The sequence below is a fragment of the Chelonia mydas genome, chromosome 17, assembly GCF_015237465.2.
Source record: "Chelonia mydas isolate rCheMyd1 chromosome 17, rCheMyd1.pri.v2, whole genome shotgun sequence".
Lineage (NCBI taxonomy): Eukaryota > Metazoa > Chordata > Testudines > Cheloniidae > Chelonia > Chelonia mydas.
Window position 1 is genome coordinate 10067469 of NC_051257.2, and position 24101 is coordinate 10091569.

The 24101-nt window shown below is 44.8% G+C and overlaps 1 protein-coding gene across 2 annotated transcripts in view; it reads right to left on the minus strand.

Moving 5' to 3' along the window:
• MNT (MAX network transcriptional repressor) overlaps positions 1–24101 on the minus strand; it is a 76144-nt gene that overhangs the window by 36764 nt on the left and 15279 nt on the right. Inside the window, exons 2-4 of one of the 2 annotated variants that reach the window (XM_007057596.4) lie at positions 13959–14544; positions 10927–10968; positions 10146–10257 (exon numbers count right to left, since the gene is read on the minus strand). In XM_007057596.4, coding sequence (XP_007057658.2) covers positions 10146–10257; positions 10927–10968; positions 13959–14544 — 740 coding nt within the window. The remainder of the gene's footprint in view (positions 1–10145; positions 10258–10926; positions 10969–13958; positions 14545–24101) is intronic. The other variant, XM_037880363.2, reaches the window with a different exon arrangement.

Here is a 24101-nt window from a genome sequence, read left to right on the forward strand (position 1 = left end):
TGGGCAGAACTAAGCTATGGGGTCTTCAGCAAATTCATTTGCCACCACTCAGAAAGATTCCCTCATGTCATCTCATGACAATGGTGTCTCCCCAGCCCTCTCCGCTGCAGGATCAGCAAAAAGATCGAGGGCTGATATTTCTTAGCTGCGCTAACTGGACATCATTTGGATAATATTTGTTCTGATTTTCCCTCAGGTAGTCAGTTTCGCTGCCGCTTCCTAATGTGGATGGGTAACTTGCAGTAATAATTTGTTCACCTAAAGTGATGCCAGTAATTTTTTCCACTTTAAATTTATGAGAGAGGGTAGGCTGGAATTAACTGAAATCTCATGACAAAAGTAAAACACTAAAAGTAACTGATAAGAAGCAAGGATTCTGATCATTACCAATTAACATGGACAAACTGATCCCTGAAGGATCTTCTACCCCTTGTGGGAAGTTGGGAATCCTACCTTTATTTATTATTTGTACTACAGTAGCACTGAGAGGCCCCCATAACATGAGGGCACCACTGTACAAATACATAGTAATAGGCCCTGTCCTGAAGAACTTACAATCTAAATAGAAAAGACAAAGGGGAAACCAAAGCACAAAGAGATGAAGCAACTTGCCTAACATCACACAAAAGTCAGTGGTAGTGCCGGGAACAGAACCAACACCTCTTGAGTCACAGTCCAGGGCCTTATACGCTGGACCAAAATCTGAACAAGACCCGGCCTTTACTGAAGGATTATTTCTATCGTCAATCATCTGATGGATCAAGCAACTGATCCTTCATTTTGATAATGAATATAAACCTATGAACTTTCTTTCTTGCTTTAACTTTGCAGTGCTTGCATATGATAAGCGATAATAATATTGCTTTGGACAGTCATGACCTAGTCATAAGGTGAGCTGAGGTTAATGTTCTGTGATTTGAAGTTTCTTTGGGTTTTTTTTTAAAATGAGGAAGCTTGTACTTGTAATTGGATGAGGAAGCCAGACACTCTTCCCTAGGAACGAACAATACACTAGATTCATTCGGGAATCTAAAAAGATTCCAACTAGCTCAATTCAATTATACTTCCATTTTTTGTGTGAATTCCTGTGAAAGGAGTCAGATTGATAGCCATGGAAACTGCAGTTCACTGCCTCATTCAGACACATGTGCATTTGTCTACACTGCAAAAAACCACAGTCTTAACTTGGCTTAAAATAGCAGTGAAGACAAATAAACTTGGTTTTTAACTCTGGTTAGCAGCTGGAGTTAAAACCTATAAGGGAATCTGGAGCAGCAGCAGATTCTCATGGCTATATTATGGCCATGGTATCATGTCGAACGGATTTCCATCTCAAACGATCCCTTGCAAATTGTCTACCTTCGTCAACGGTCAGTCTGAGAGGACACAGGCTTAAATCCTCCAAAACTGCATCTTCCCACCTCATTTGTGGGTGACCTTGTACTCTACTTCCTTTGACCTCAGCTCTGTAAATGTTCTGTAGAACTTCTCTACCTTCTTCTACACGCTGGACATGACACCACCATTGCAGTCATTTTCTTCTTTGGATATTGAACCTCCTGCTGTCAGCTATCTACCCAGACAGACAAAACTGTTCACCCACTTGACGTCATTACCATCATCCTCAGGCACCCCACACTGATATAGCAGTACCCACAGTGCTGACTGACGATCGGAGTAAAAAACAGCTGCAAAGTCTATAAACCCGTTAACTGCCTTTTGTCTCTCTAGTCATTTTCCCATCACATTCTGCAAGGTACATACAGCATGGACTGTAGACTGACCTTTATGGAAACCACACTGGTTGTCTCTCATTTTAGGGTTGAGACAATATTTCAGTTGGTTCAGTAATATGAACTCGGGCTGCTAACCCACGCTAAAAAGCTAAATTGCCGTGTCTTCACCGTTATTTTAGCCTCAGTACAGAACATCACCTGGGAAGCTGCAGGGCAAGCTCCTCCCACAATGCTCTGCCGATGTATCTCAACCAGGATTTGGAGGAACTAATGCTAGGGTGAGAGGGCATTTCATGGTCTACATCCATGTAATGCTTGGCTTCTCAGAACCAGCTATTCCCAGCTGGAGGTTGTGTGGGTTTTATGATGTGAACTCTTGCCCCTGGGTAACAGGACTGAGAGGACATTTCATAAAAACAAAGGTTATTTTAATTTTATTTTGGAAAGGGGAAAAAATACCTCTCTAGTCAGCTGGTTTAGAGCAGTTCTATTGAATCAGGCCCTTACTGTGAAGAGTGCTTTCTTAGTAAATCATTCATACAACTCCCCAAACATATCTGGCTACAACCAAAATCACACTGAACAAAAGTAAACTTCTGCAACAAAAATCCAACTGATGATCATATGGGTGCCTAGGAGTAGGACGCAAATTCTGTGCCACCTTAGTCCCTGTACAAGCCATTGACTTCAGTGGGTGTAACGCAGGACAGAATTTAACTCCTGACTTTCCGTCAGTCCCAAGGCACAAATAACTCCTAACCTTCTCCCCTTTGCTCCTTCCCAAGCCAAAATATAGCAGATAGATCACAGTTTGGTACTGCCAGTGTATTTCACAATTTTCCATCTGTCTGATGGCTACTCTATACAAAATCAGGAACAGGAAGCAGGGCTGGCAGATATCTTTTGTGAATACTAAACTAAGCCAACTCCCTCTAACCACAAACATTCCCGTGGTTTGTCTGTACATGGTAATTTAGATCTGCATGTCTTTGTCCACTACAGACTTCACAATGGGATTCTGCCTCTGCAGGTTCTGGGAAGCTCAGCTTGGTCTTATTTTTTGTAAGCAGGTTGTTATTTAGTTGGCATTGGACTTTGGTTGGACTGGGAAAGCTTTGGCAAATAAATAGGGCTTGCAGTGGGCTCTGAAACCTGTCAGGCTTTGACTCAATCTGTAGCCACGCATCAGTCTGATTCTGACTGTCCTGATGCCCTCATGTTACCCAGTGAGCTAATCACTTGGATCTTGTTTTAAACTAACACACAGTAGAAAATAACCTCTGAACCTGGAAAGTGTTCAGATACGATGGTGATGAACATGGTTTGAGAACACAAATAGAAGAGAAACAGAGCCTTGCTTAATGGCCTCAAATATATCCCAGCTAAGATGCTTATAGGTTTCCTGGAAGGGTGAGGGCAGGAGGGAAATCCTTCAAACTCTGAAGATGCTCAGAAACAAAACTCCTATCTGAGTTAGACTCTTGGCTATGCTTTGCCTCCTCTCTATCCTCTACTTATAATTTATTTGCTTATTGGCCATTAAGGCAGGGCCCTATTCAGCATAGCTAGAGAAAGGCTCAATTCCACATTTCTGAGGTTCCCCAATTTTTTGGAAGGAGGGAGCTTGCTCCCCTGTGCTCTCAGTGGGTTTCACTGCAGTTAGGCTGAGGATCTGGCCCACCGTTTCAACCAAAAGAATATACTAAATAAACAATAATCATACTTCCTCCAAAGCACCTTTTATCACAGCACCTCAAGGCATTTTACATGTACTAAACCTCACGACACCTGTATGAGTTAAGAATTGTTAGCCCTATTTTACATCAGAGTAAATTGTGGTACAGAGAAGTTAAGTGGCTTGCACAACAAATGAGTGACAGAGCCTGGGCTATAACACAAGAATCCTAAGGCCCAGTCAGCTGCTCTAACCAATAGGACACACTCCCTTCCACTGAAAGCATTGAAGCAAGGTGCTTTGCAGCACAACTGCTACATTGCCTGTAAGTTTATTTTAAAAGATTATTAACTTCCAACTGCATTCAGCCTAATTTCCTTTGTGCAATAATTTGTTTAATTGTAGAAATCCTTGTTTGCTGTTGCGGATCACAAACCCAACTTGGAGGATAAATTAAAATGACAGCTACATGGGGCGTTCGGAATTTCACTGTCTGATTTATCTGATGTGACGCAGACACAAATATTTAAATCCAACCAAGGAAACAAATAGGCTTGCTTCCAAGAAGTTCCAGCTGGAATGAAAGGGGGAAAAAGTCTTTTGCCAGAAAAGATGCTCCAAAATTAGCACGACACTCCTTGAGGGCACACAGCATCAGCTAACTGCAGCGTCAGAGCTCGCAAGGCTCACTTGGTTTCAGGGGCATTAATTTTATACTAAGTTTTTTCTGGGGGGGAGGGATGGGGTGAGAAGTCCCTCACTCTTGTGCTGAAGTATTTCGCTATGTCGAGACTTTTTAACTCTCCCTTGCACAAATTCTGTGCCACACTGGAGAGTAACAGGTAAGTGTCAAATCTATTAAAGAAGTAGTGCTGGGATTCTGAGTGCTCCTTGTGGTACTCAGGAACATAAGAATGGCCTGGGTCAGACCAAAGGTCCACCTAGCCCAGTATCCTGTCTTCCGACAGTGGCCAGTGCCAGGTGCCCCAGAGGGAATGAACAGAACAGGTAATCATCAAGTGATCCATTCCCTGTCGCTCATTCCCAGCTTCTGGCAAACAGGAAGGAGGAGAGGAGAGCTGGCAGGGGAAGAGGAGTAGAGGAAAAGAGGAAGGGAATTTCTGACAGACTCAGACAGCATTAGGTAAATTCACTGTTTGTACCAGATGTAGGTACATTCACTTGAGCTGTGTCTTCACTGCAAAAAAAGGAGTGTGTATTTTTAGCTTGAGATAGCTAACTCGATGTAAAATCCTAGTTGAGGCAAGGCATAGGTAGCTTTTATAGTTGGGCTCAACCCTGCACTGGAGTCTTAATTTTTATCTTGATGTAGCTAATCAAGGTAAAAACTCCACAGAGATTTTTACAGCAAGGCAGCTCTCTTGATGTAAAGACATCCCTCTTTTTTTACAGGGAAGGCACAGCCTACATGTAACAGGCTGACACTTTGCCCTTCATAATTCTGTGGCTCCCATGCTGTATTTTTTGAGGTGATGGGGGGGGGAGGGTGTTAAACTTTGAAAAAATGGTTGCAAACAATAATTATGCGTAGATACCTGGCAAAAGCCAAGAGGGTGGCCAAGGGGGACACATATTCCTGATTCTACATTTGACATGAAAAGCACAACCGAACGGGGAGGTTCGGGGACACTGTCGGATTGAAGGTGGCCCCAAATTTAAGTTCCAGGGCTTTTAAAATCCAAATGCAATGGATATTTCATGCGTAAGTAACCAGTCCCCTGGAGACTCTGAAACCCCCACCTTGCCCTGCTGCCTTAAGGCACGAAACTGACTTAAAAGTGAAACTGACCAGTTTCTTTTCCTTATGAAAAGCGAAAACTAAAACTGGGTTTGTTTTCTTTCCAAACTGGGGTTTGAACGATCTCTTTATTAGCCAGGCCTTTTATTTTTTATGTTTCAATCTGAGATTTTGCAGAAAGCTGCGTCCCCCATTCTCAGGGCCCGACACAAAGGACATGTCCCGCTCTCCTTCCCCGCTGTTTGTGCATCTCACTGATCCACCTGCAGCCAGGCAGCCCTGACCATCCCTGGCGCTTGCGCCAGCCGGGAGGTTACACAAGCGACAGCAGCTCAGCAGAGCCGCCCTGGCAACTCCACCCTCCCCCCCGGCACAGCGCACGCTGCCTGCCCGAACTCGCCCGCCCACCTGCCTGGCTGGCTGGATGGTAGGTACCCAATGTATGCAGCAAGAGTAACAGGGCTGAAATTCAGTCAACAGGTGGGACAACGGGACAGTCCTGGGGATTTGGGGAGGGGAAGTCACCCTTATCACACTTCTCAGCGCTTTTTTATGTAAAAGGCCTCGGGCTCTTTAATGACTACAAGGAGCTGGGGCCTCAGTTTCACGTCTCACTCTAAAGAAGGCATGGCCAGCAGTCCCCTGACACCAGGCTGCAATTCGGGTTCACTACTGACTCAGCACGAAAAAATGCCACCTACTGAATCACGAGTATCACCTCTCAGAGCACCAAAGTGATCGTGGGGTTTCCAAGCACTGGTCTGGCCTGACCTGGTTTAGCTTGTGAGATCCGCCAGGATCATAGCATGAGGTCATAGTGTGTGGGGAGACTCCGACAATACAAATTAGCAGTTCTATACCTGTCTCAGCCTCGAAGCACAGCCCAAGGCTCAGACATGGCTATCTGTGAACAATGCGGTGCTGTCTGTACTGGGAAGACTAGGCCACTGCACTGATGTTCAGAGGTAATGATCAAAGTGGGGGGACCTGTTCTGACTCCATCTGAGGCAAATTCATCAGTGTCATAAGCAGGTGTAACTCCACTATTGCCAACAGAATCACACACACTTAGGACAACTTCAAATTGGGTCCCCTACATTTAAAACGAATCAGCTCCACACTCTCGTCTGCTTAGTGCAAACACCAATTCAACAGCTTCACTTCCTCATCGTCCTGGGTAGGGCTAGCGGGCGCAGCCCTACCCAGGAATGGAGAGAAATGCATTACTAAGTTTCACAGACAGGATTGTTGGGGTACCTTTCTGCTCTAGTGGTCTTGCCTTGGGGATTGAAATGGCAGGAAGAAAGAGATGTAAGGGCTACCAGAGACTGAACACATTGGGCGGGAAGGGGGAGAATATTATTTCCCTCAGTGCCCAAAATGTGACCAAATTAAATCTTTTATATAAAGATAGACAGACTGTCAGCTTCCAACTAGCCCTGCTGAATCCAACCACTGTAAAACATTTTCTTATGACCAGCATGGCAAGATCTTAATTGGCAAGTGACATATGAATCTGACTGTAGAGGTGTTTTTCAAAAGGAAAGCAGAGAACTGCCCATCTTCCACTTCTTACCACAAAACTTCAAAATATCTTATAGAAATTATTCACCAGACAATAAGAGCATCTAACCTGTCCTATTAGCCACAGGACTGCGTTGATGAAATTGCAATGGCAATTATGCTTGGCTTTCTGGTCCTTATTCCTCAGCCAGGCCCAAATCCTGTCCCTTTGCACAAATGCAAAGTGCACAGATCCTGTGGGAGTCCTCACCTCCCTGTCACAATGCTACATCAATCCACAAAAGCACCTACCACTGCTGTGCTCCCTGCAAATCCACTTGCAATGCACCTGTCCCTGCCCCCAACACTGTCCCCTGGCCTGCGTTATCACCAATGTTGTCCCCCCCGTGCAAAGCTCTGCAGTGGGCAGGGGGGTAGACATCCACACCCCATAACCTTCCCAACCTTGCAGTGACATTGGAACAATTCAGTTACCTGTAGGGCCACGTGTGAGCAGAGCACAGGTGGAACAGGATCTGGACAATCCTCCACTGAAGTCAATGGACTAACTGTTTTGATGGGAAAAGTCATTCTCTGGACTAGTCAAAGCCCATTGTTCAGATGGGTTGGTGAAGATCTTCATGCCAATCTCTGACACCAGTTCATTGCACTTTTGAGAGGAAATCACCCCAATTTTGTTTCTTAGCGCTTTCTTCTATTGTGAACCCTAGGATTTATGGGGACAGAAGCTAGCCTCAGCTTACCCACTGCATTTGGATTTATGCAGATGGCTATCTCCTACAGCAGGGTTCACCGAGGGTGTTGCAAAATGCCATTCTGAGGTTATCACAGGCACTTGTGGGCTGGCTGAAACACTGGATATATTTCAGAGAGAGGATTGAAACTGGAGAGGCTTCAAGTATTGTTGGCACCCTATTTAATAACTCTAAACACCTGGCTTGGTCAGCTGCCCAGTTCCGTTTTCATTCCCCATGCTGCAAAATTCTTCCAGTCTGGCCTAACCTTACCAAGGACTTCACTAGAGGAAAGCTGATAAGATCACTCTTGGAGCAGAAGGGGAAGAGGAAACTGCTGCATTGTTTTCTTACTCTTTCGCCTTCTCTTTTTACTTTGCTTATAACTTCCACGACAAGAAGTAGCTTTTACAATAGGAAGAAATGAGCAGCAGGCACCTGAAAGCTCTGACACCACAATGTGGTCACTGTGAACTTAATGGAAGGATGAATGGGGATAATTATACAAAGATTTGCTTTAGTTCAGAGCCATTTCTGTAAGAGCCTGGCATCAAAACAACAACATCAAAATGGCGGGGATTTTTGCATTTGTCACTTGACTGAATGGCTAGGCATACTGCAACTATATACTACCCTGACATGACTTTCGGTTCCCATCGGTGGGTGTACAGGTGAGTGCATAGGCGTGTGTTTTTCCCCAGGCCCCCCAAAACAGTACACAGCTCCCAAGACATTTTTCAAAGGCAACTGGCCCGCTGTCAGCCCAGCATCACATTAGTTGCATTCAGGTCTGCACAAATGATGACTGGCCTCCTAAGTGAAGGATGGATGAACAAAGGGGAGGCAATTCAGAGATGAAACTGAAGCAGATACCACATGGTGGAAACTCAAGGAAAGCGTGCTGGTCTTCTGAGTCAGTGGCCGCATTTTGGACTGTCTGAAACGCACATTATGCTTCCTAGGCACTTAAGGACACGACCGCATATTTCATTAACTGAATGGAAACATTTATCCTCCTCTTACAAACTGCTCCATCATCAGGAAAACGCTCTGCTATAACTAGTGCAAGAGCTTAATTCTTAGCAATTTACAGATCTGATTGCACATTTGTTTACAGTACGGTGCTGCAGCCAGCACTGTTCCTAGCCCTCAAAGCATTTTACGACGGCTCTAGAGAGAACCCGTCATCCCCAATGACATTCTCAGGAGAATTTTAAGCTGCATTCCGGAGACACAGCACAAAAATTCTGCTTGTGAACAGAGTCTGCACGGGGATAGATCTGCACTTGTATCAATATTCATAGAGTGTCTGCTAACAACGCCAGAGTCGTCTCTGTTCGTGACATCGTGACTTCGGACTCGACTCCCAGACGTGAGAGTAGGCGATCAGCTCAGTCTGTCTCCCTTAGCGCTAACGGAAGCTCCTCTCCTTACTGACAGCAACCTGCTTTGGAAATCAGACAAAAGGCTCATGACTTTTCCGATGCCCATTAGCTGCAAAACGACTGCGTCTCCAGAAATGACCTTTCTCGGGAACACAGCTCTATTCTTTTTGTTTACCCAGACTTTAGGCGCTGGCTCCCACTGACATTTGTGTGGCTTCCACACCCCCATGCCTTCCCCACTGAAGGCAGCCCTCCTGGCAAAACACAAACAAAAATTGAGCAACGCTCATAAGGAAGCCAAGGGATGAGTAATGGTCTCATCCTGAGAGTTGGAGAGTAACTGCTGGGCACCTGCATCTCCAGGTGAAGTCACTGGGAGCTGTGGTTGCTCAGCACCTCTGAAAGTCAGCAATAAGATACCACATGTTCAGATATTTAGCAAACACCCATCTTAAATAACAAAGCTAGTTTTAACTCACGCTTACGGTAACATTCCAATCACAGAGCACCGTGTTGGGAATTTCTTTTTAACCACTCTGACAAACGTTAAATAAGGACAAGGTGTTTGGTATCTACAGAGCAATGCATATGAACAACAGCTTCCGGCCTTCACCACTGACAGTGCCACACTTAGCTACAGACAATCGCAAAAAACGTGTGCACTGATTTCTACAAGAGTTGGGCCTGCTTACACGAGAGCTGACTTTTATCCTTAAAATCTCGACGACTCCCGCATCACAACCGCTCACAGCTTCCAGGCCCGTAGCTCAAGCTTCCTGCCATAGAGCATATCACATTTTCAGTACAGCCCTGTTTTCCCCAAATATTTTAGAGACATTCAAAACCGTCCCAAAAACTACTAGTGTTTTGGGTACCCAGGGAGAAAAATGCATGATGGGCGCAGAGGACCAGCGCCAGGGTTATATACCACTTACGTCCCTTTTTAAGACCCCTAAAATCAGGTTTAAGTGCTGCACAATCCTCCTGGTGGCCCACTGCACCAGAGTGAAATTTGATCCCAAGTGGATTGCTCTTATGGGCGTGAATGACTTTTGGTTAACTAGGAGTTTCTGACAACAGGAGTTTGGATTACACAGGATAGTCCTAGCAGATCCAAAGATGCTGAACATTTTGCAAGTTACGAATGACAACTATAAATTAAGGAGACTTTCCCTGTTCCTTTCACCTTTGTAAGCACTGAAACCAAAAGACTTCAACCAAACATGAAAACAATAAACTTTTAAAAAACGTAATACTGGATTTTTGCTCCATCAAGTAAAGCATTCTAGAATCAGCAGCCAGGAGTAACAATCAGTTGCAAGAAGGCCATACCTGGATGTATCGCAAGGCACTCCTTAGAACGCTGAGGTTTGAGGTCTTCTTGTCATCAACATTGGGGATGTTGCGTTTTAACGTCTCAAAGCATTCTTTCAAATGTGCACGTCTGAAGAAACAACAAGAGCTGCACGTCAGTTTGAGGGACCATAAACCAAAAAGTGATCTGATTGAGTATTAGGACTGAATTTGGGGCCCGATCCAGCAAAGCATTTAAACCTATGAGTTGCCGTCAGTGGGATTACTTGCACTCTTAAAACTGAGCCCGCATGTTCCAGTGGATAGGTTACTGGACTGGAGCGTATGAGACCTGGATGCTATTCCCAATTATGCCAAGGAAGTGTTGTGTGGTCTTAGGTAAATCCTGTCAACTCTTTGTGCCTCTGTTTTCCCTCTCACCACTTACCTATTTAGATTGTAAGATCTTTGGGACAGGGATTGTTTCTTACTATTTATTTGCAGTACAGTGGGGCCCTGATCCCAGGTGAGGCCTCTAGGTACTTCTTTAACACAATGATAAGCAACAATAATAATATGCATGTGCTGATGTGCTTTGCTGGATCAGGGCTTTGCAAGGTTATTGTAATGCAAGTAGGTAGTAAGCAAAACATATTAGGAAGCAACAGAGACAAGAGTCAGCTAAAAGGAAGCTGGGTAAAATAGAATTAATTAAAGTCACTACAAATTTCGTCCAAGTCTTTCTAGAAAAATGAGTATTTATAGACTTCAAGCAAAAGAAAGGGTGTTACAATAAACAAAAATCTGGCTTTCTACGCACCTGTTCTTCTCCAATTTATTATGTACTTCCCTGGTCCCAACCCTGCAACCCAAACAGAACAAAGATAAACTCAGTGTCAGGTTTAGAACTATGTCCATTCAACTTGAGCTTTCAGCAGTGTGTGTATCTGAGATATAGGGGGAGATTATAAAGACCGTTTGAAAAGTGGTCAGAATTTAAAAGTATTTATAATGTATTATTTGTAAATATAGTACAGACCTATTATATATATGATCAATACTATATATGTAAATAATATATTATAAACACACACACATATCTCATACACATACACAATATATAATGTATATACTGTATACATATAGGCTCCATATAGGTACATATAGGCTCCAGTTAGTATATTAGGTATATACATTAGAGAGGGGACAAGATGCAAAGCTCAGAGGTATTTACATTAGTGTGAATTTTAGGTATGTATACAGTACTAATCACTATAGTATCCAAGCTTTGACAGAGTGTTTGGAGCCAGACTTCAGGCCCATTTCTAATCCATGCCCACCCACCAGTCGGAGTGGGAGTTCTGCAATTATAAACTAAAACATATGCTACTTGGCAGGCATACTTTAAAGCTTTTCGTTTTCTGCTGCAACTGAAATAATGTAACCAAATATAAATATGAAAGAATATAATCAAGAAAAACAGAAGTCTCCAGTCACTGTCCAACAAAGACAGTAAGGGGTCAGGTGCTCCAGATTTTTATAAAAACAGAGAAAAACTACTTTCAGAATGAACTCACAAATGTCACCTCCACCTCACTACAACTTATGCTCAGGTGTTCAGATTTTCTGGTATATTATTAGACAGGGAGAGAACTCTAGTATCTTCCATAAAGTCTCTACAAAATTATTTACCTTTAATTAAAAATATGCTGAAAGTGGGGTCATTCTTTTAATAAGGGCTAAAACTATTCAATCGATTAAAAATGAACAGCCAAGGGCCTTTTCCCATGAAACGTTTATGAGCTGAATAAAACATCTCTCCATACACATGCGTCTGGACAAGCAGCTCTGGAGAGACAACAGCACAGACCATGAGGTGTCTGACCCACATGCATTGAACAGGGTAGCATTTACAAGGTGGCTTGCTCAGAGTATGGTACACGCTCTTAGATCCAGGCAAGCCTGGTATGGAGTGCAGAACTTAATAGTCCTGTTGTCCTGGAAACAAGCACATCATGTTTGAAGCCAAATTGTCAAGTGTACTGCACGTTGTTAGAACCCCCCAGGAATAATGGGTGCAAGTCTGGAGATGGCTGCTTACAACAAGCAGAGTCCTACGGATTGACCCAGGGACTGGTGCTTTGGTAATCCGTTTTGAAGCAGCACGTTTTCCCGTTCCCCAAAAACAGAGCTAGTTCTACAAAACAGAAAGAAACACTTAGGGCCTGTTCCCCAAAGTCAGGCACCCAATTGCTCACTTATTAGGGAAGCGTAATCACTGGCATTGCACACACCATGGACTTGTATGAACACAAATGGCCAGTTATGTGTCTAACTAGCCATTTGTACGAGCAATCTCTTTTTCACAAGGAATCCTGGTAGCAACGGGCATTTTTGATAATCAAGCGGTAAAGATCATAACCTTTCTAGCTGGAATTATGAACCTATTATGAGGAGAAAAACTGCCATCCTCTTCATAGCTTCCTGTTTAGAATCTTTTCCATCCCTCTTCCCAGGAAAGCAGGTAGAGGACAGAAATCTCTGCATCCCCAAAAGACATTATGGATCCTTTAATCTTCTCTTATACCTTATAGCCCTCCCCTGCTCTCAAGACACCATTCTGCAGCCATTATCCTTTGGCTGAGGCGAACAAGATGAGATTCCCCCTTGACAGAGAGTCAATATCACTCCTTATTCAGCCAAAGGATCGAGGATGGTGTTCAGCAATGCCAGGCCCCCTCTCTCCACAAATGAGCAGAATTCACAGCCCTCCATTCTTCTTGTTTTACCAGTTGCATTAAAGAGCGATCCTGAGCACTAATGCAGAGGGGACTGGAGAGCATAGGATATAAGCAATGGACTATGAAGCTTTGAACCTCTTGACTAGAGGTAAAAATCCAGCTCCGTTTGGTAACGAGCAAAAGACAATGGCACTTTTCACTGCTTGGTACCAAACCAGTTCTTGGTGAACAGCCATGCACACCAAAAAGGCCAGCATCACATCTGGCATCCTTGTTTTCAGCAGAGGCATGGAAGGCTGAATGGACAATAGGGACTGAATGCTGTCACTACCCCTAAAGGTGGCCTCTCCAGGCCAGGATTGAGATATATTGGCAAGACAGTGTGGGAGCAGCTTGCAGAGCCTTCACCTCTACTGTACCTGTTACCTGGCTAAAGCGAAGACTTTAGTTACCGGTTATATATAATTTTGTCTCAACAAGGTTCCCCTTTAGTTCTTGAACTAAGATACCAACCACAAAGACCTCATCCACCACAGCTAAACGTGAGCATGTTTGCTCTGTTGCTTTCTGCACATCAGAGCCAGGGCATTCCTTCTCTGTGAAGCACGGTGCCCGTGTGCTCACCTTTCATTTAATTTAGAATTTAAAATTATCATTGCACAAAGAAATAATTACGATGCTGTCTGCATTGGGATACTATAATGACAAGTTTAAACAGAGCTGTTGCTAACAGAGCTGCATGGTTTCCCAGGCCATCAGGGACAGGATTTTTGCCTGAGCATCGTTCCAGACCTCTTGGGATCAGAGAGGCAGTCTAGATAACTGTTTTATAATGTAGTGTGGGGTCAGACAAAAACCTGTGTTCTGGTCAGAGAAAGCCAAGCTAAAATCCCACTGCCAACAAATGTATTCAAACGCTCATCGAGTCTGCCTGGTTGTGCTCTGACTGTGGACAGGGTTGGCAAACCCTCCACAAAGCAGCGGGGTCTTGGGTCTGATGCAGTATTCCCATTCCCCCACTCCTCCTCCACTTCCTTTCTCTCACAAGCTCTCCAAAGATCCTACACCGCTGCAACCCGCGTGCAATGGTTGTGAGTTTCTGGGGACTCACCCTCCAGGTCTCTTCTTCTGCTCATTTGGTTTGGCATCTTCTGCCGGGGCCAGCTTAAGAGCATTGAGCTGCTGAGGCGGCGCCTGGTGCTGCTGCAGAGGTTGATGTGGTTGAGGCTGGGGCTGTATTGGCTGCTGAACCACATGATGCTGAGGGATGGCCAGTACGGGAGCTGCATACTGCGGTAACTGCTTGGGGCTACCTGAAGGGGGCGTAGCAGCCTTGACGTCTGGAAGAAGTGGGCCGGATGGTCTCTGTATAACAGGTGCAACTGACGACACTTCCTTGCTGATGCTGGGAGTGCTGATGAGAGGCTGGTGGCGCTGTATGAGCGGAGGGGACAGAGTGCTTTGGGCCGCTTGTTGAGGTGGGCTAGTGACCACGGGGATGGGAATGACTGATATGGGGGCTGCTAGGGGTGGCGGCAGAGGAGGAGGAGGAGCTGGTGCAGGGGGAGAGATGGGCACTGCTGGGATTTCGTTCCTTGGCTCCTCTGGGTGAAAGGCATTGTTAACCTTCTGTACGCTGGCCTTCTTCTGCTCCTGTTCTCTTTCTAGGCGGAGCTTTTCGTGCTTTTCATTTTCTTCTGTAAAAGAAAACAAAAAGCGCCAACAGTGAAGCACTTTCCCCTCACACCGTATTTTCCATCTTTAGGTCTCTTTACAAAATTGGTAAGTATCCGTATCCTCCCTCTCCCTCCCGCCCCCTTTGGCTGATGGGGAAATTGAGGCCCAGGGAGATGAAATGGCTTGCCCAAGGCCATGCAGTACATCAGTGCAGAGTGAGGGATAGAGGTTAGATCTCCTGATTCCCAGTCCTCCAATCTAGCCATTGGATCATGCTGCTCTCTCCCTACATTTTCCCTTTATTCAAGCATAGATTATTAAAATACAACATGTGCCTTCAGAACCAGACCTTCAGCACAAGAAACCGAAGGGACTGCCTGTTAACCCTCCATTTTTAGGGTCCTGCACGCATTCAACAACAAACCATTCAGCCTGCTCTCCCCAGCAGCAGTGAGACCAGGCAGTCTGGCAGAAACAGGGTTCAAAAAAGAACTAGATAAGTTCATGAAGGATAGGTCCATCAATGGCTATTAGCCAGGATGGGCAGGGATGATGTCCCCAGCCTCTGTTTGCCAGAAGCTGGGAATGAGCGACAGGGGATGGATCACTTGGTGATCACCTGTTCTGTTCATTCCCTCTGGGGCACCTGGCATTGGCCACTGACGGAAGACAGGACACTGGGCTAGATGGACCTTTGGTCTGATCCAGTCTGGCCATTCTTATGTTCTTAAAAGACACATACCACTAGATAATCCCTTTCCTACTGTCTCAAGCCGTGGGGCTGTGGATGTCCTGATGCAATTCCCCCTCCCAAAATTTGACCCCCACAAACTGGAAGGCTGGGCCTGACTGCCTTTATTGTTACACAGAACTTCCCAGACCAGACAAGACCAATAGACCATAAAGATCTGCATCTTGCCTCGGGTAGTGGCCTTATCCCTGGTTCTTCAGAGGATGATAAAAACCCTTTCACAACAGGCCTAGCTAGTTGTGCAATAACATATATATTGGGTGGGACAGGGAATACCTTTTGGCCCCCTTAGCTATTATCTTATATCCTGAAGTAGAGACAGGTCCAAAGCAAAACCTCAGATCTAAATACCTCTGAACCCTGGTTACAAATCTGGAGTCTTAGCATTAATAAACATGAAGTGCATTTATTTTAACCCCTTGCCTCGCAGAAGCTTGTTCTTAACATTTCATCATGAAAAAAAGAAGCCCAAGGAAACTTAAGAAAAAGGAAGCACTGGCCTCCTCCATATGCTATCACACAATTTTAAATAGGCCCTTTGCACTGAGCCCTCAAAACAGTGCATGTCTAGAGAACCCTTCCCCCTGTATATTTATCCTCCAAGCTCTATATTGCTATATACTTCTAGAAAGAAACTGCTGTAGCTTAATTTACAGCAGCAGAATTCAGTCCAAAGCGCATCTGTCCAATTCTTCCTTTTTCACTTATAAACAGGCAAAGGGCCGTGGAATGTCTTTAAAGGGACCCAATCCTGTACCTGTTAAAGCTGCAATGACAAAACTCCTGTGGATTTCAATGGGTGCAGGATCAGGCCCAAAGACAGCAGAGACAATGACGGTATCCAGCATAAAAAAATCGTTCCAGCCTCATCTCCCTAAGGAGATCCTGCATATGAGAGACAGGCAGACCCTGCAGACTCAGGTGTCCCTCTCTTCGAATTCACACAGATGTGATCCAGCACGTCTAAAGGCTGTGTAATATCAACAGTGGGCATGGGGCTCCAATTGGTCTCCCTGGGGTGAGTTCAGGACAGAATGGATTTGCTGGGCTGGAGAACCTTCTGATTTACAGCTGTGTGAGGGTAATCCAGCAACACTGAAGTCAATGGCAGGTCGGCCACTGACTTCAATGGGAGCTGCGTAAAGCCCTCAGTGAGGAGGAATTCGACTGAAACCCACAGACTGACGTGAAACTGTTCAGAGAGGAGAGTGAGGCTCATAAACTACATTTCTTTGCCAGTGTGCGTTATAGTCAGACCCTTTAACTTAACTTTGACATGCATGTGGCCATGTGTTTTTATACCACCAGACAAAATGTGTGTGTCCTGACTAGCAAAATAAACCTCAATAAATACATTCCAGGTCTCTGGCTTTCATTGTGCAAATATGGCACAATTGAAATTTATTTATACAAACTGACAGACTTGGCATCTCGACACCTCTCAGCTTTAAATCAAACATCTAGAAAACAAACTCACTCCTTTGAAATGGGCAGATAATCCACTGCCCTCAAGTTTCAATGAGTGATTGGAGTCATGAATCTGGTCCATTGACTGCATCTGTGTACCAATGACCCCTCCTCCCCCTTAATGATCTACAAATACTTAGGAACAAAGGAATTACCAGGCTGTATCAGAGCAGTGATACATCTAGCCTAGTATCCCGTCTCTGACAGCGGCCGGTATCAAATACTTCGCAGGAAGATGCAAGAAACATCCCCAATTGTTAAACACAACTGTCCACAGGAGAAACTAGTGGTTTGCTTGCACTGTCAAGCAGGAGGCCTTGTGGGTATGTAAGGTGTCTGACTCAATGAAGATATTTACTCTGCACACCAGCACCTCCATTTTTTTTACTATTTTTCCCCCAAACAGCAGCATCAAAACAGGATGGATATAAAGGAAGTTCGTAATGCCAGAAAAGGGGATTTTGAGCAAGTGGAATTTGAGCACTTGCTTATTCTAGCACAGTTGGCATCTTCACCTCCTGAAGCTAGACATGATAACCTCTGTATTACGGGAGCAGTGTGGTCCAATGGAGAGGGCTCTGGACTATGAGTCAGAAAACCTGGGTTCTATTCCTGGCTCTGACACTGATTTGCTGTATGACCTTGGGCAAGATGCTTTCTCTGTCTGGGTCTCTGTTTAGACTGGGTTCATCTCTCATTATCTGCGTGTACAGCGTCTACTATAATGGGTCCCTGCTCTCATTTGGGGCCCCTAGGTGCTACCACAATGTAAATAACACTATGCCATTGATGTAAATCCAGAGTAACTCCACTGAAGCATTTTAGTTACTGTGGATTGCAGAACAGGGCAGAATTTGGCCCTGAGTCAGTAATGAATCCAAAACAGCAAATACTGGTCTTCATCCACACATCCCATAACTAGCTTTATTTAAAATGTAATGTAATTCCTCTATTGTCCACCTAGTTCTTTGATGACTCCTATTCCCATAAAGAAAAGGAGGACTTGTGGCACCTTAGAGACTAACAAATTTATTTGAGCATAAGCTTTCGTGAGCTACAGCTCACTTCATCGGATGCACTGTACGAGGGAAGAGTAGTCAAATTAAACAAACAAACAGAAACCCACATCAACCTACATTTAATAGGGGATTTCCCTTTTGTAGGAGAGAGATAAACACCGGTGATAAAAATATTCCCCTTAGGGAATACCTAAATAAAAGTTAAACAAAACAAAAAACAAAAACCCCAAACCAAGCAATCTTCCAACACACACAGCTAAACAATCCTTTTCACATACACAAAGCTGAAAGCTCAGTTCCACTTCATGGCCGTTTCCCTCCGTTAAAAACAAAAGCTTTTCGCATTCGTTAAGTTGCTTAGTGGGGCAAGCGGGGAAGGAGGTGGGGGAATAAAGTGTTCTTCCAGATTCTGAGAGAACTTTTGTCCCATTCCAACATGCACGCTCGCTGTCTGACATGATACAGGATATTTCCTCCCACCAACCCACTCACAGAGAAGTATTCAGGCCCAATTCTGCGCTCAGATAAACTGGCACAGGCCTGACTGGAATCAACCAGGCTTGCAGTAGAGTAACTGAAAGCAGACTTTGGCCAAGTGCATGTCAGGGAGGGGATACAAAACTCAGAAGGAAGAGTAACTGCAGCAGGCCCTGTAAAATATGCAAAGAGCAAATTCCAGCTGAGGGCAGCTCAGCGTGGTTCCTACTGGCTGAGGCAGAGGAGGGAAAGAAGCCTCCCTTTTACTCCTTTATTACAGCTGCTGCCTACAGATGTTGAGAATCCTGGTTGATTTCTCAGCAGCAGTTATAAGCAAAGCATAAACCCAGTCGGACCATAGACTGGTCCAAGAACTTGCTGGTTCATCACTCCAGCATCTGGAGCAGGAGTTCTCAAACTGGGGGTCATGACCTCTCAGGGGGTAGCGAGGTTATTACATGGGAGGTCACGAGCTGTCAGCCTCCACCCCAAACCCCACTTTGCCTCCACCATTTATAACAGTGCTAAATATAAAAGTATTTTAATGTATAAGGGGGGTTGCACTCAGAGGTTTGCTGTGTGAAAGAGGTCACCAATACAAAACTTTGAGAACCACTGATCTAGAAAAACTGAAGGCAACATTTGGACTAGGTTTCCCTTCCTTCCAGGGAGGGGGCACTTTGGCTGGAAAGCATGTGAAACTCCACGGCTTGGAAGGAGTTTCACATGTGATCTGGACTCTCCTACGGTCGCGGGACATTCATATGCAGCATTTGGATTCAGCCTGTTACAGAAATCAAGGTGATGAAGTTGGGATCCGGACGTCCTCAAAGCAGGGGCAGTGTTTGGACTGGGATGCCAACCTTGATTCTGGCCTCCTCTAATATAAGCTATATTGGGAAAATAACATTATTGACATATTTTTTTTAAAAGGAAGATGTAAGGGCAAAAACCCATCAGCAGGAATCCACTGATGTAAATGATTTGAAACCTGAGTTACCAACCATTTCTGACTGATTCACTTAAACTGAACAACATTAAGAACTAATAAATAAAAGCCCTTTATTTGCAATTCTTTTGCTCCAATTTGCTGCCTGGTTTGCAGCCAGAACCACCAGGATGGCCCTGGCACAGAATGCAAGAGGAAATTCGATCCCAGTGACCTGATGACTAATTGTTTTCTATTTGCATGTTTGAGCAGGTACTCCAGCATCAGAGCTGCTCGGTTGTTGTGCTCACAGAAGCAAGGGGTATGTCACTGGCATCACACTGGTGCCAGTTTTTACTGCCTGTGATGGATGGAAGGACAACCTCTAACTAGTTGTAAGAAGTAAAATACTGGCCTTATGGGAGTCTGATAACAGAAACTCCTGGACTTACTGCTAGTCTGGTTAGGGCTGGTAAATCCTAAAACCAAATTCATCCTTGGGATAACTCAGCTGAAGTCAATGATGAATGAATGTCTGTCCTGGCTCCTGCTACTTAAGTCAGGATAAAAATAGCGTAAGACCCCAGAATATGGCCTGCAGCTGCCGAAAAGCTGCCCATCGGACCTTCGGCATCACAAATGCTGGGCTCCCTTGTGCTACAGGATTCATTTCAAGGGCGTTTTAGCCCAAATCTGACACCAGCAGGGCAATGACCCGAGTTGTGTACAAACACGAAGGGCCTGAATTGGCACTGCTCATGAAAATTGTGCCTCAGACACCTGTCTTGATTACCCCAGATATACCTGTGGGAAGCAGATTCCATGGGATGGAAACAGTGCCTGCGGCTCCATCAAACCACAGGGGACTCTCTGCCCAGGAGCCTTTCTCAGTTTTATACCTGTGCCCCACTGGTGAGGCCTCAGCTGGGGTGCTGTGTCCAGCTCTGGGCACTAGACTTTAAGGAAGCGGGGAGTAAATTGGACAAAATCCAGAGGAGAGCAACAAAAATGATAAGAGACTTAGCAAACAGGACCTGTGAGGAAAGACTGAAAGGAATGGGCATGTTTAGTTTAGCGGTAACAGTCTTCATATACGTAAAACGTGGTTATAAAGAAGTTGGTGATCAATCATTCTCCCTGTCCACGGAAGGTAGGATAAGAAGCAATCAGCTTGGTTTGCAGCAAGGGAGATTCAGGTGAGATATTAGGAAAAACTTACTAACTTTAAAGAGAGTTAAGCACTGGTTACCTAGGGAGATTGTGGATATCCCATCACTGGAGGTTTTTAACAACAGGTGAGACAAACACTTGTCTGCCTCATTGTGAGACTAGATGACCTCTTGAACTCCCTTCCAGCCCTACATTTCTATGAGTCGATGATTTTAAGAAGTCCATCTAAGAGCTCTTTAGTAGTCTATATGAAATAACTTGGGTGGTCTCAGGCAAGTTTCTCCCATCTGCTTCATGTGCCCAGATATAGAAGCAAATTGCATACTATATCTCAGATATTACAGTCCACACACACAGAAAGGGCCACTTTCATATTAGTTCACCTACAAGCCAGTATGTGATCTCATACAAATCCAATACGTAGGACACATGTGATGTTTATGACATTCACATACAAGTCACCAGTATTTCTGGCCCACACGGATTGCTGAACAGGGGTCAACATCCCAAAACTCACCCTCAGAACTGTGACCCCCTTTTCACACTCTCAGCAGAGAGAACAAGGTCTGAGTGGACCATGAACGCTGAACTGCCCTCTGATCCCTGGGGGTCTCTCTAGGTCACAAAGGAGGCACGCTGGAATGGGGAAACTTTCACTCCCACTGCTCAAGCTGCCTATGTTCTGTGAATAGATTTCAGTCCCTCGGACTGAGGACTTTAGTTCAGCTGCCAACCCAACTACAGTGGCTGCACATAATAAAGGCGGACGAGCAACAGAAACAGAAGAGACAGCAAATCATGTCACATGAGGATACCGGAAGCAGAGTCAACATTCTCTGACCAGTGGACTAGTACTAAAGCCTAACTGGTTCAGAAACACACAGCGTCAGGGACTCTAACTCCGTTACCTAATAATCTGCTGGGCTTAAATCAAACGCCTCCCCTTCAACTGGCCTGGAAATTTTCTTAGGATGCAATTACAAGTACTAGTTCTGTGGACAGAGCTACACAGGCCGCCTGCTACCACCAGGCAGGAGTGGCCACTGTCAAGAATGCAGAAGTTCACTGAAGGAGCAGGCTGCTGCCTTTCAAGACAACCACATTTTGCAAGACTACAATTTGAAGGATCCCTGCTGTTATTAGTGCTCCTAACTGGACAGCCCGTCAGCATTCATAATCCACGTGTAAAGAGCGCCTGCCTTTGCCAAGTTTCAGAGTAACAGCCGTGTTAGTCTGTATCCGCAAAAAGAAAAGGAGGACTTGTGGCACCTTAGAGACTAACAAATTTATTTGAGCATAAGCTTTCGTGAGCTACAGTGAGCCACAAGTACTCCTTTTCTTTTGGAGTAGGCAGCAGTTCTGCAGAGAAGGACCTAGGGGTGACAGTGGACGAGAAGCTGGATATGAGTCAACAGTGTGCCCTTGTTGCCAAGAAGGCCAATGGCATTATGGGATGTATAAGTCGGGGCATTGCCAGCAGATCGAGGGACGTGATCGTTCCCCTCTATTTGACACTGGTGAGGCCTCATCTGGAGTACTGTGTCCAGTTTTGGGCCCCACACTACAAGAAGGATATGAAAAAATTGGAAAGAGTCCAGCGGAGGGCAAGAAAAATGATTAGGGGACTGGAACACATGACTTATGAGGAGAGGCTGAGGGAAGTGGGCTTGTTTAGTCTACAGAAGAGAAGAATGAGGGGGGATTTGATAGCTGCTTTTAACTACCTGAAAGGTGGATCCAAAGAGGATGGATCTAGACTATTTTCAGTGATAGCAGATGATAGGACAAGGAGTAATGGTCTCAAGTTGCAGTGGGGGAGATTTAGGTTGGATATTAGGAAAAACTTTTTCACTAGGAGGGTGGTGAAACACTGGAATACGTTACCTAGGGAGGTGGTGGAATCTCCTTCCTTAGAAGTTTTTAAGGTCAAGCTTGACGAAGCCCTGGCTGGGATGATTTAGTTGGGGATTGGTCCTGCTCTGGGCAGGGGGTTGGACTAGATGACCTCCAGAGGTCCCTTCCAACTCTGATATTCTATGATTCCATGATTCTATTCCTTTTCTTTTTGCCTTTGCCAAATCAGTCTGCTTTGCTATCCGTATGCTGGACTATTGAGAGATAACATTCCATAACTCTACATGCAGCGAGTTATGCACTGGGCCTAATTCTCTTGGTGTAAATCAGAACTTCGCTGCAGTCAATGCGAGGAGAAGCAGGTCCAACATACTGACGCATTTCAGTGTATATCTGAATCATCTAATACTTCAGGTAGCTGGGAACACTCAAACATTACTCTCTTAACTTGTACATGCCACACAGCAGCTCTGACTGATTGCACGCCGGTTTTACATCAGTGTGATTCAATGTACTTACTCCCAATTTACACCCGTTTCAATGGGTGGGGGATCGGTCTGCAGGGATTTGTTTAATTCTTTTCCCTCTCTCTCTGAATCATGTAGTTTATGTCTATTTATGTGCCTACTGGCTGAAATTTCCAAAAGAATTTAAGGGAATTAGGGCTAGTCTTTTAAAGGTAAAATCCCATTGGATTTTAATGTGGGTTGGGTGCCTAATTGGCCTGTATGCCTTTGAAAATCTCGCCTTTTACCATTAACCAGAGATGACGCTCTGTTTCTTTGTGCAGAAACAGGCCCCTCCATAAAAATGTTAGTAGTGTACATTGAATAACAAGTACAATAACTGTTTATTAAACACAGGATTCCTTTCCTGGCAGTTTGGTTGCTTCATGGGGTAGGACCGGGAGAAATGGAACAGATAAATCCTGTTGAGTTGTGCTAGAAATGGATCTTAGCTCAGCTTTTAAAGACCAGCTGTATCGGTGCATTTTGATCATTTCATGTTTTAGTGCAGCACTAACATAAGCGTCTTATGTTACAGCAAACACCACCTATCCCAGCATCCCAAGTGGACTGAAGCAATAAGCAGCTGTATGGAGGACAATGCCATAGAGCTGAAGTTTGCTTATAAATGTCTGGGAGGGACACTGTAGCTACAAACAACTGAGTTCTGAAATGAATGCATGCTTTGATTTGATCTTTCATGTGGGAGTCTCCCCATCAGGAATAGGGAAAGAGGACAGACTTTGACAAAGAAGGGATGGGGAGGAAGCTGGGTTTTTTTTCACGTTAGGGTCTTAGACTTCAAAAGCAACACAATACCTTTGGTTTACCATTGTAAAATAAATAATACTCATGATGCATCTCACGTCCTCATTCCTGTAATCTATTGAGACCTCTCTAGATTGTGTTTGGAAAATGGCAGGACAAGGCTATTATACATAAACTACTGTTGGAAGTAGGAAGACTATTTTCTGCTTTTGCAGACCCCAGATTGCAGAGAGAGGGACTGAGAAGATGAGAAACCGATGACAAGAACATGCAGGGTGAGTGATGGTGGAGCCAATCCCTCCCTCAAGACGTGGTTCCCTGCTGACACAAAGGTAGAGAACAGCTGGGAAGTAGGCAATGGCACATGTGTGGGCCTGGATTCAGGTGTGAATAGGAGATGGAGTGAGGTATGCATTCCTGAGTTTTGGTAGTTCAGATAAAAATGACAAAACCCGACCCCAGCTGCTCCCTCCCATCTGTACTGAATATACTTCTGTTTAGCTGTATTTCACCCTCTTCTCCAGTTGATTGTTCAACATCCATTTCTCAAATGTAGAAGGATCATAGTAATGAGAGTCTATTAAGTCAGGATCTATTACAGTGAATAGGGCACTGGATTAGAGCTCTGCTCGGGCCT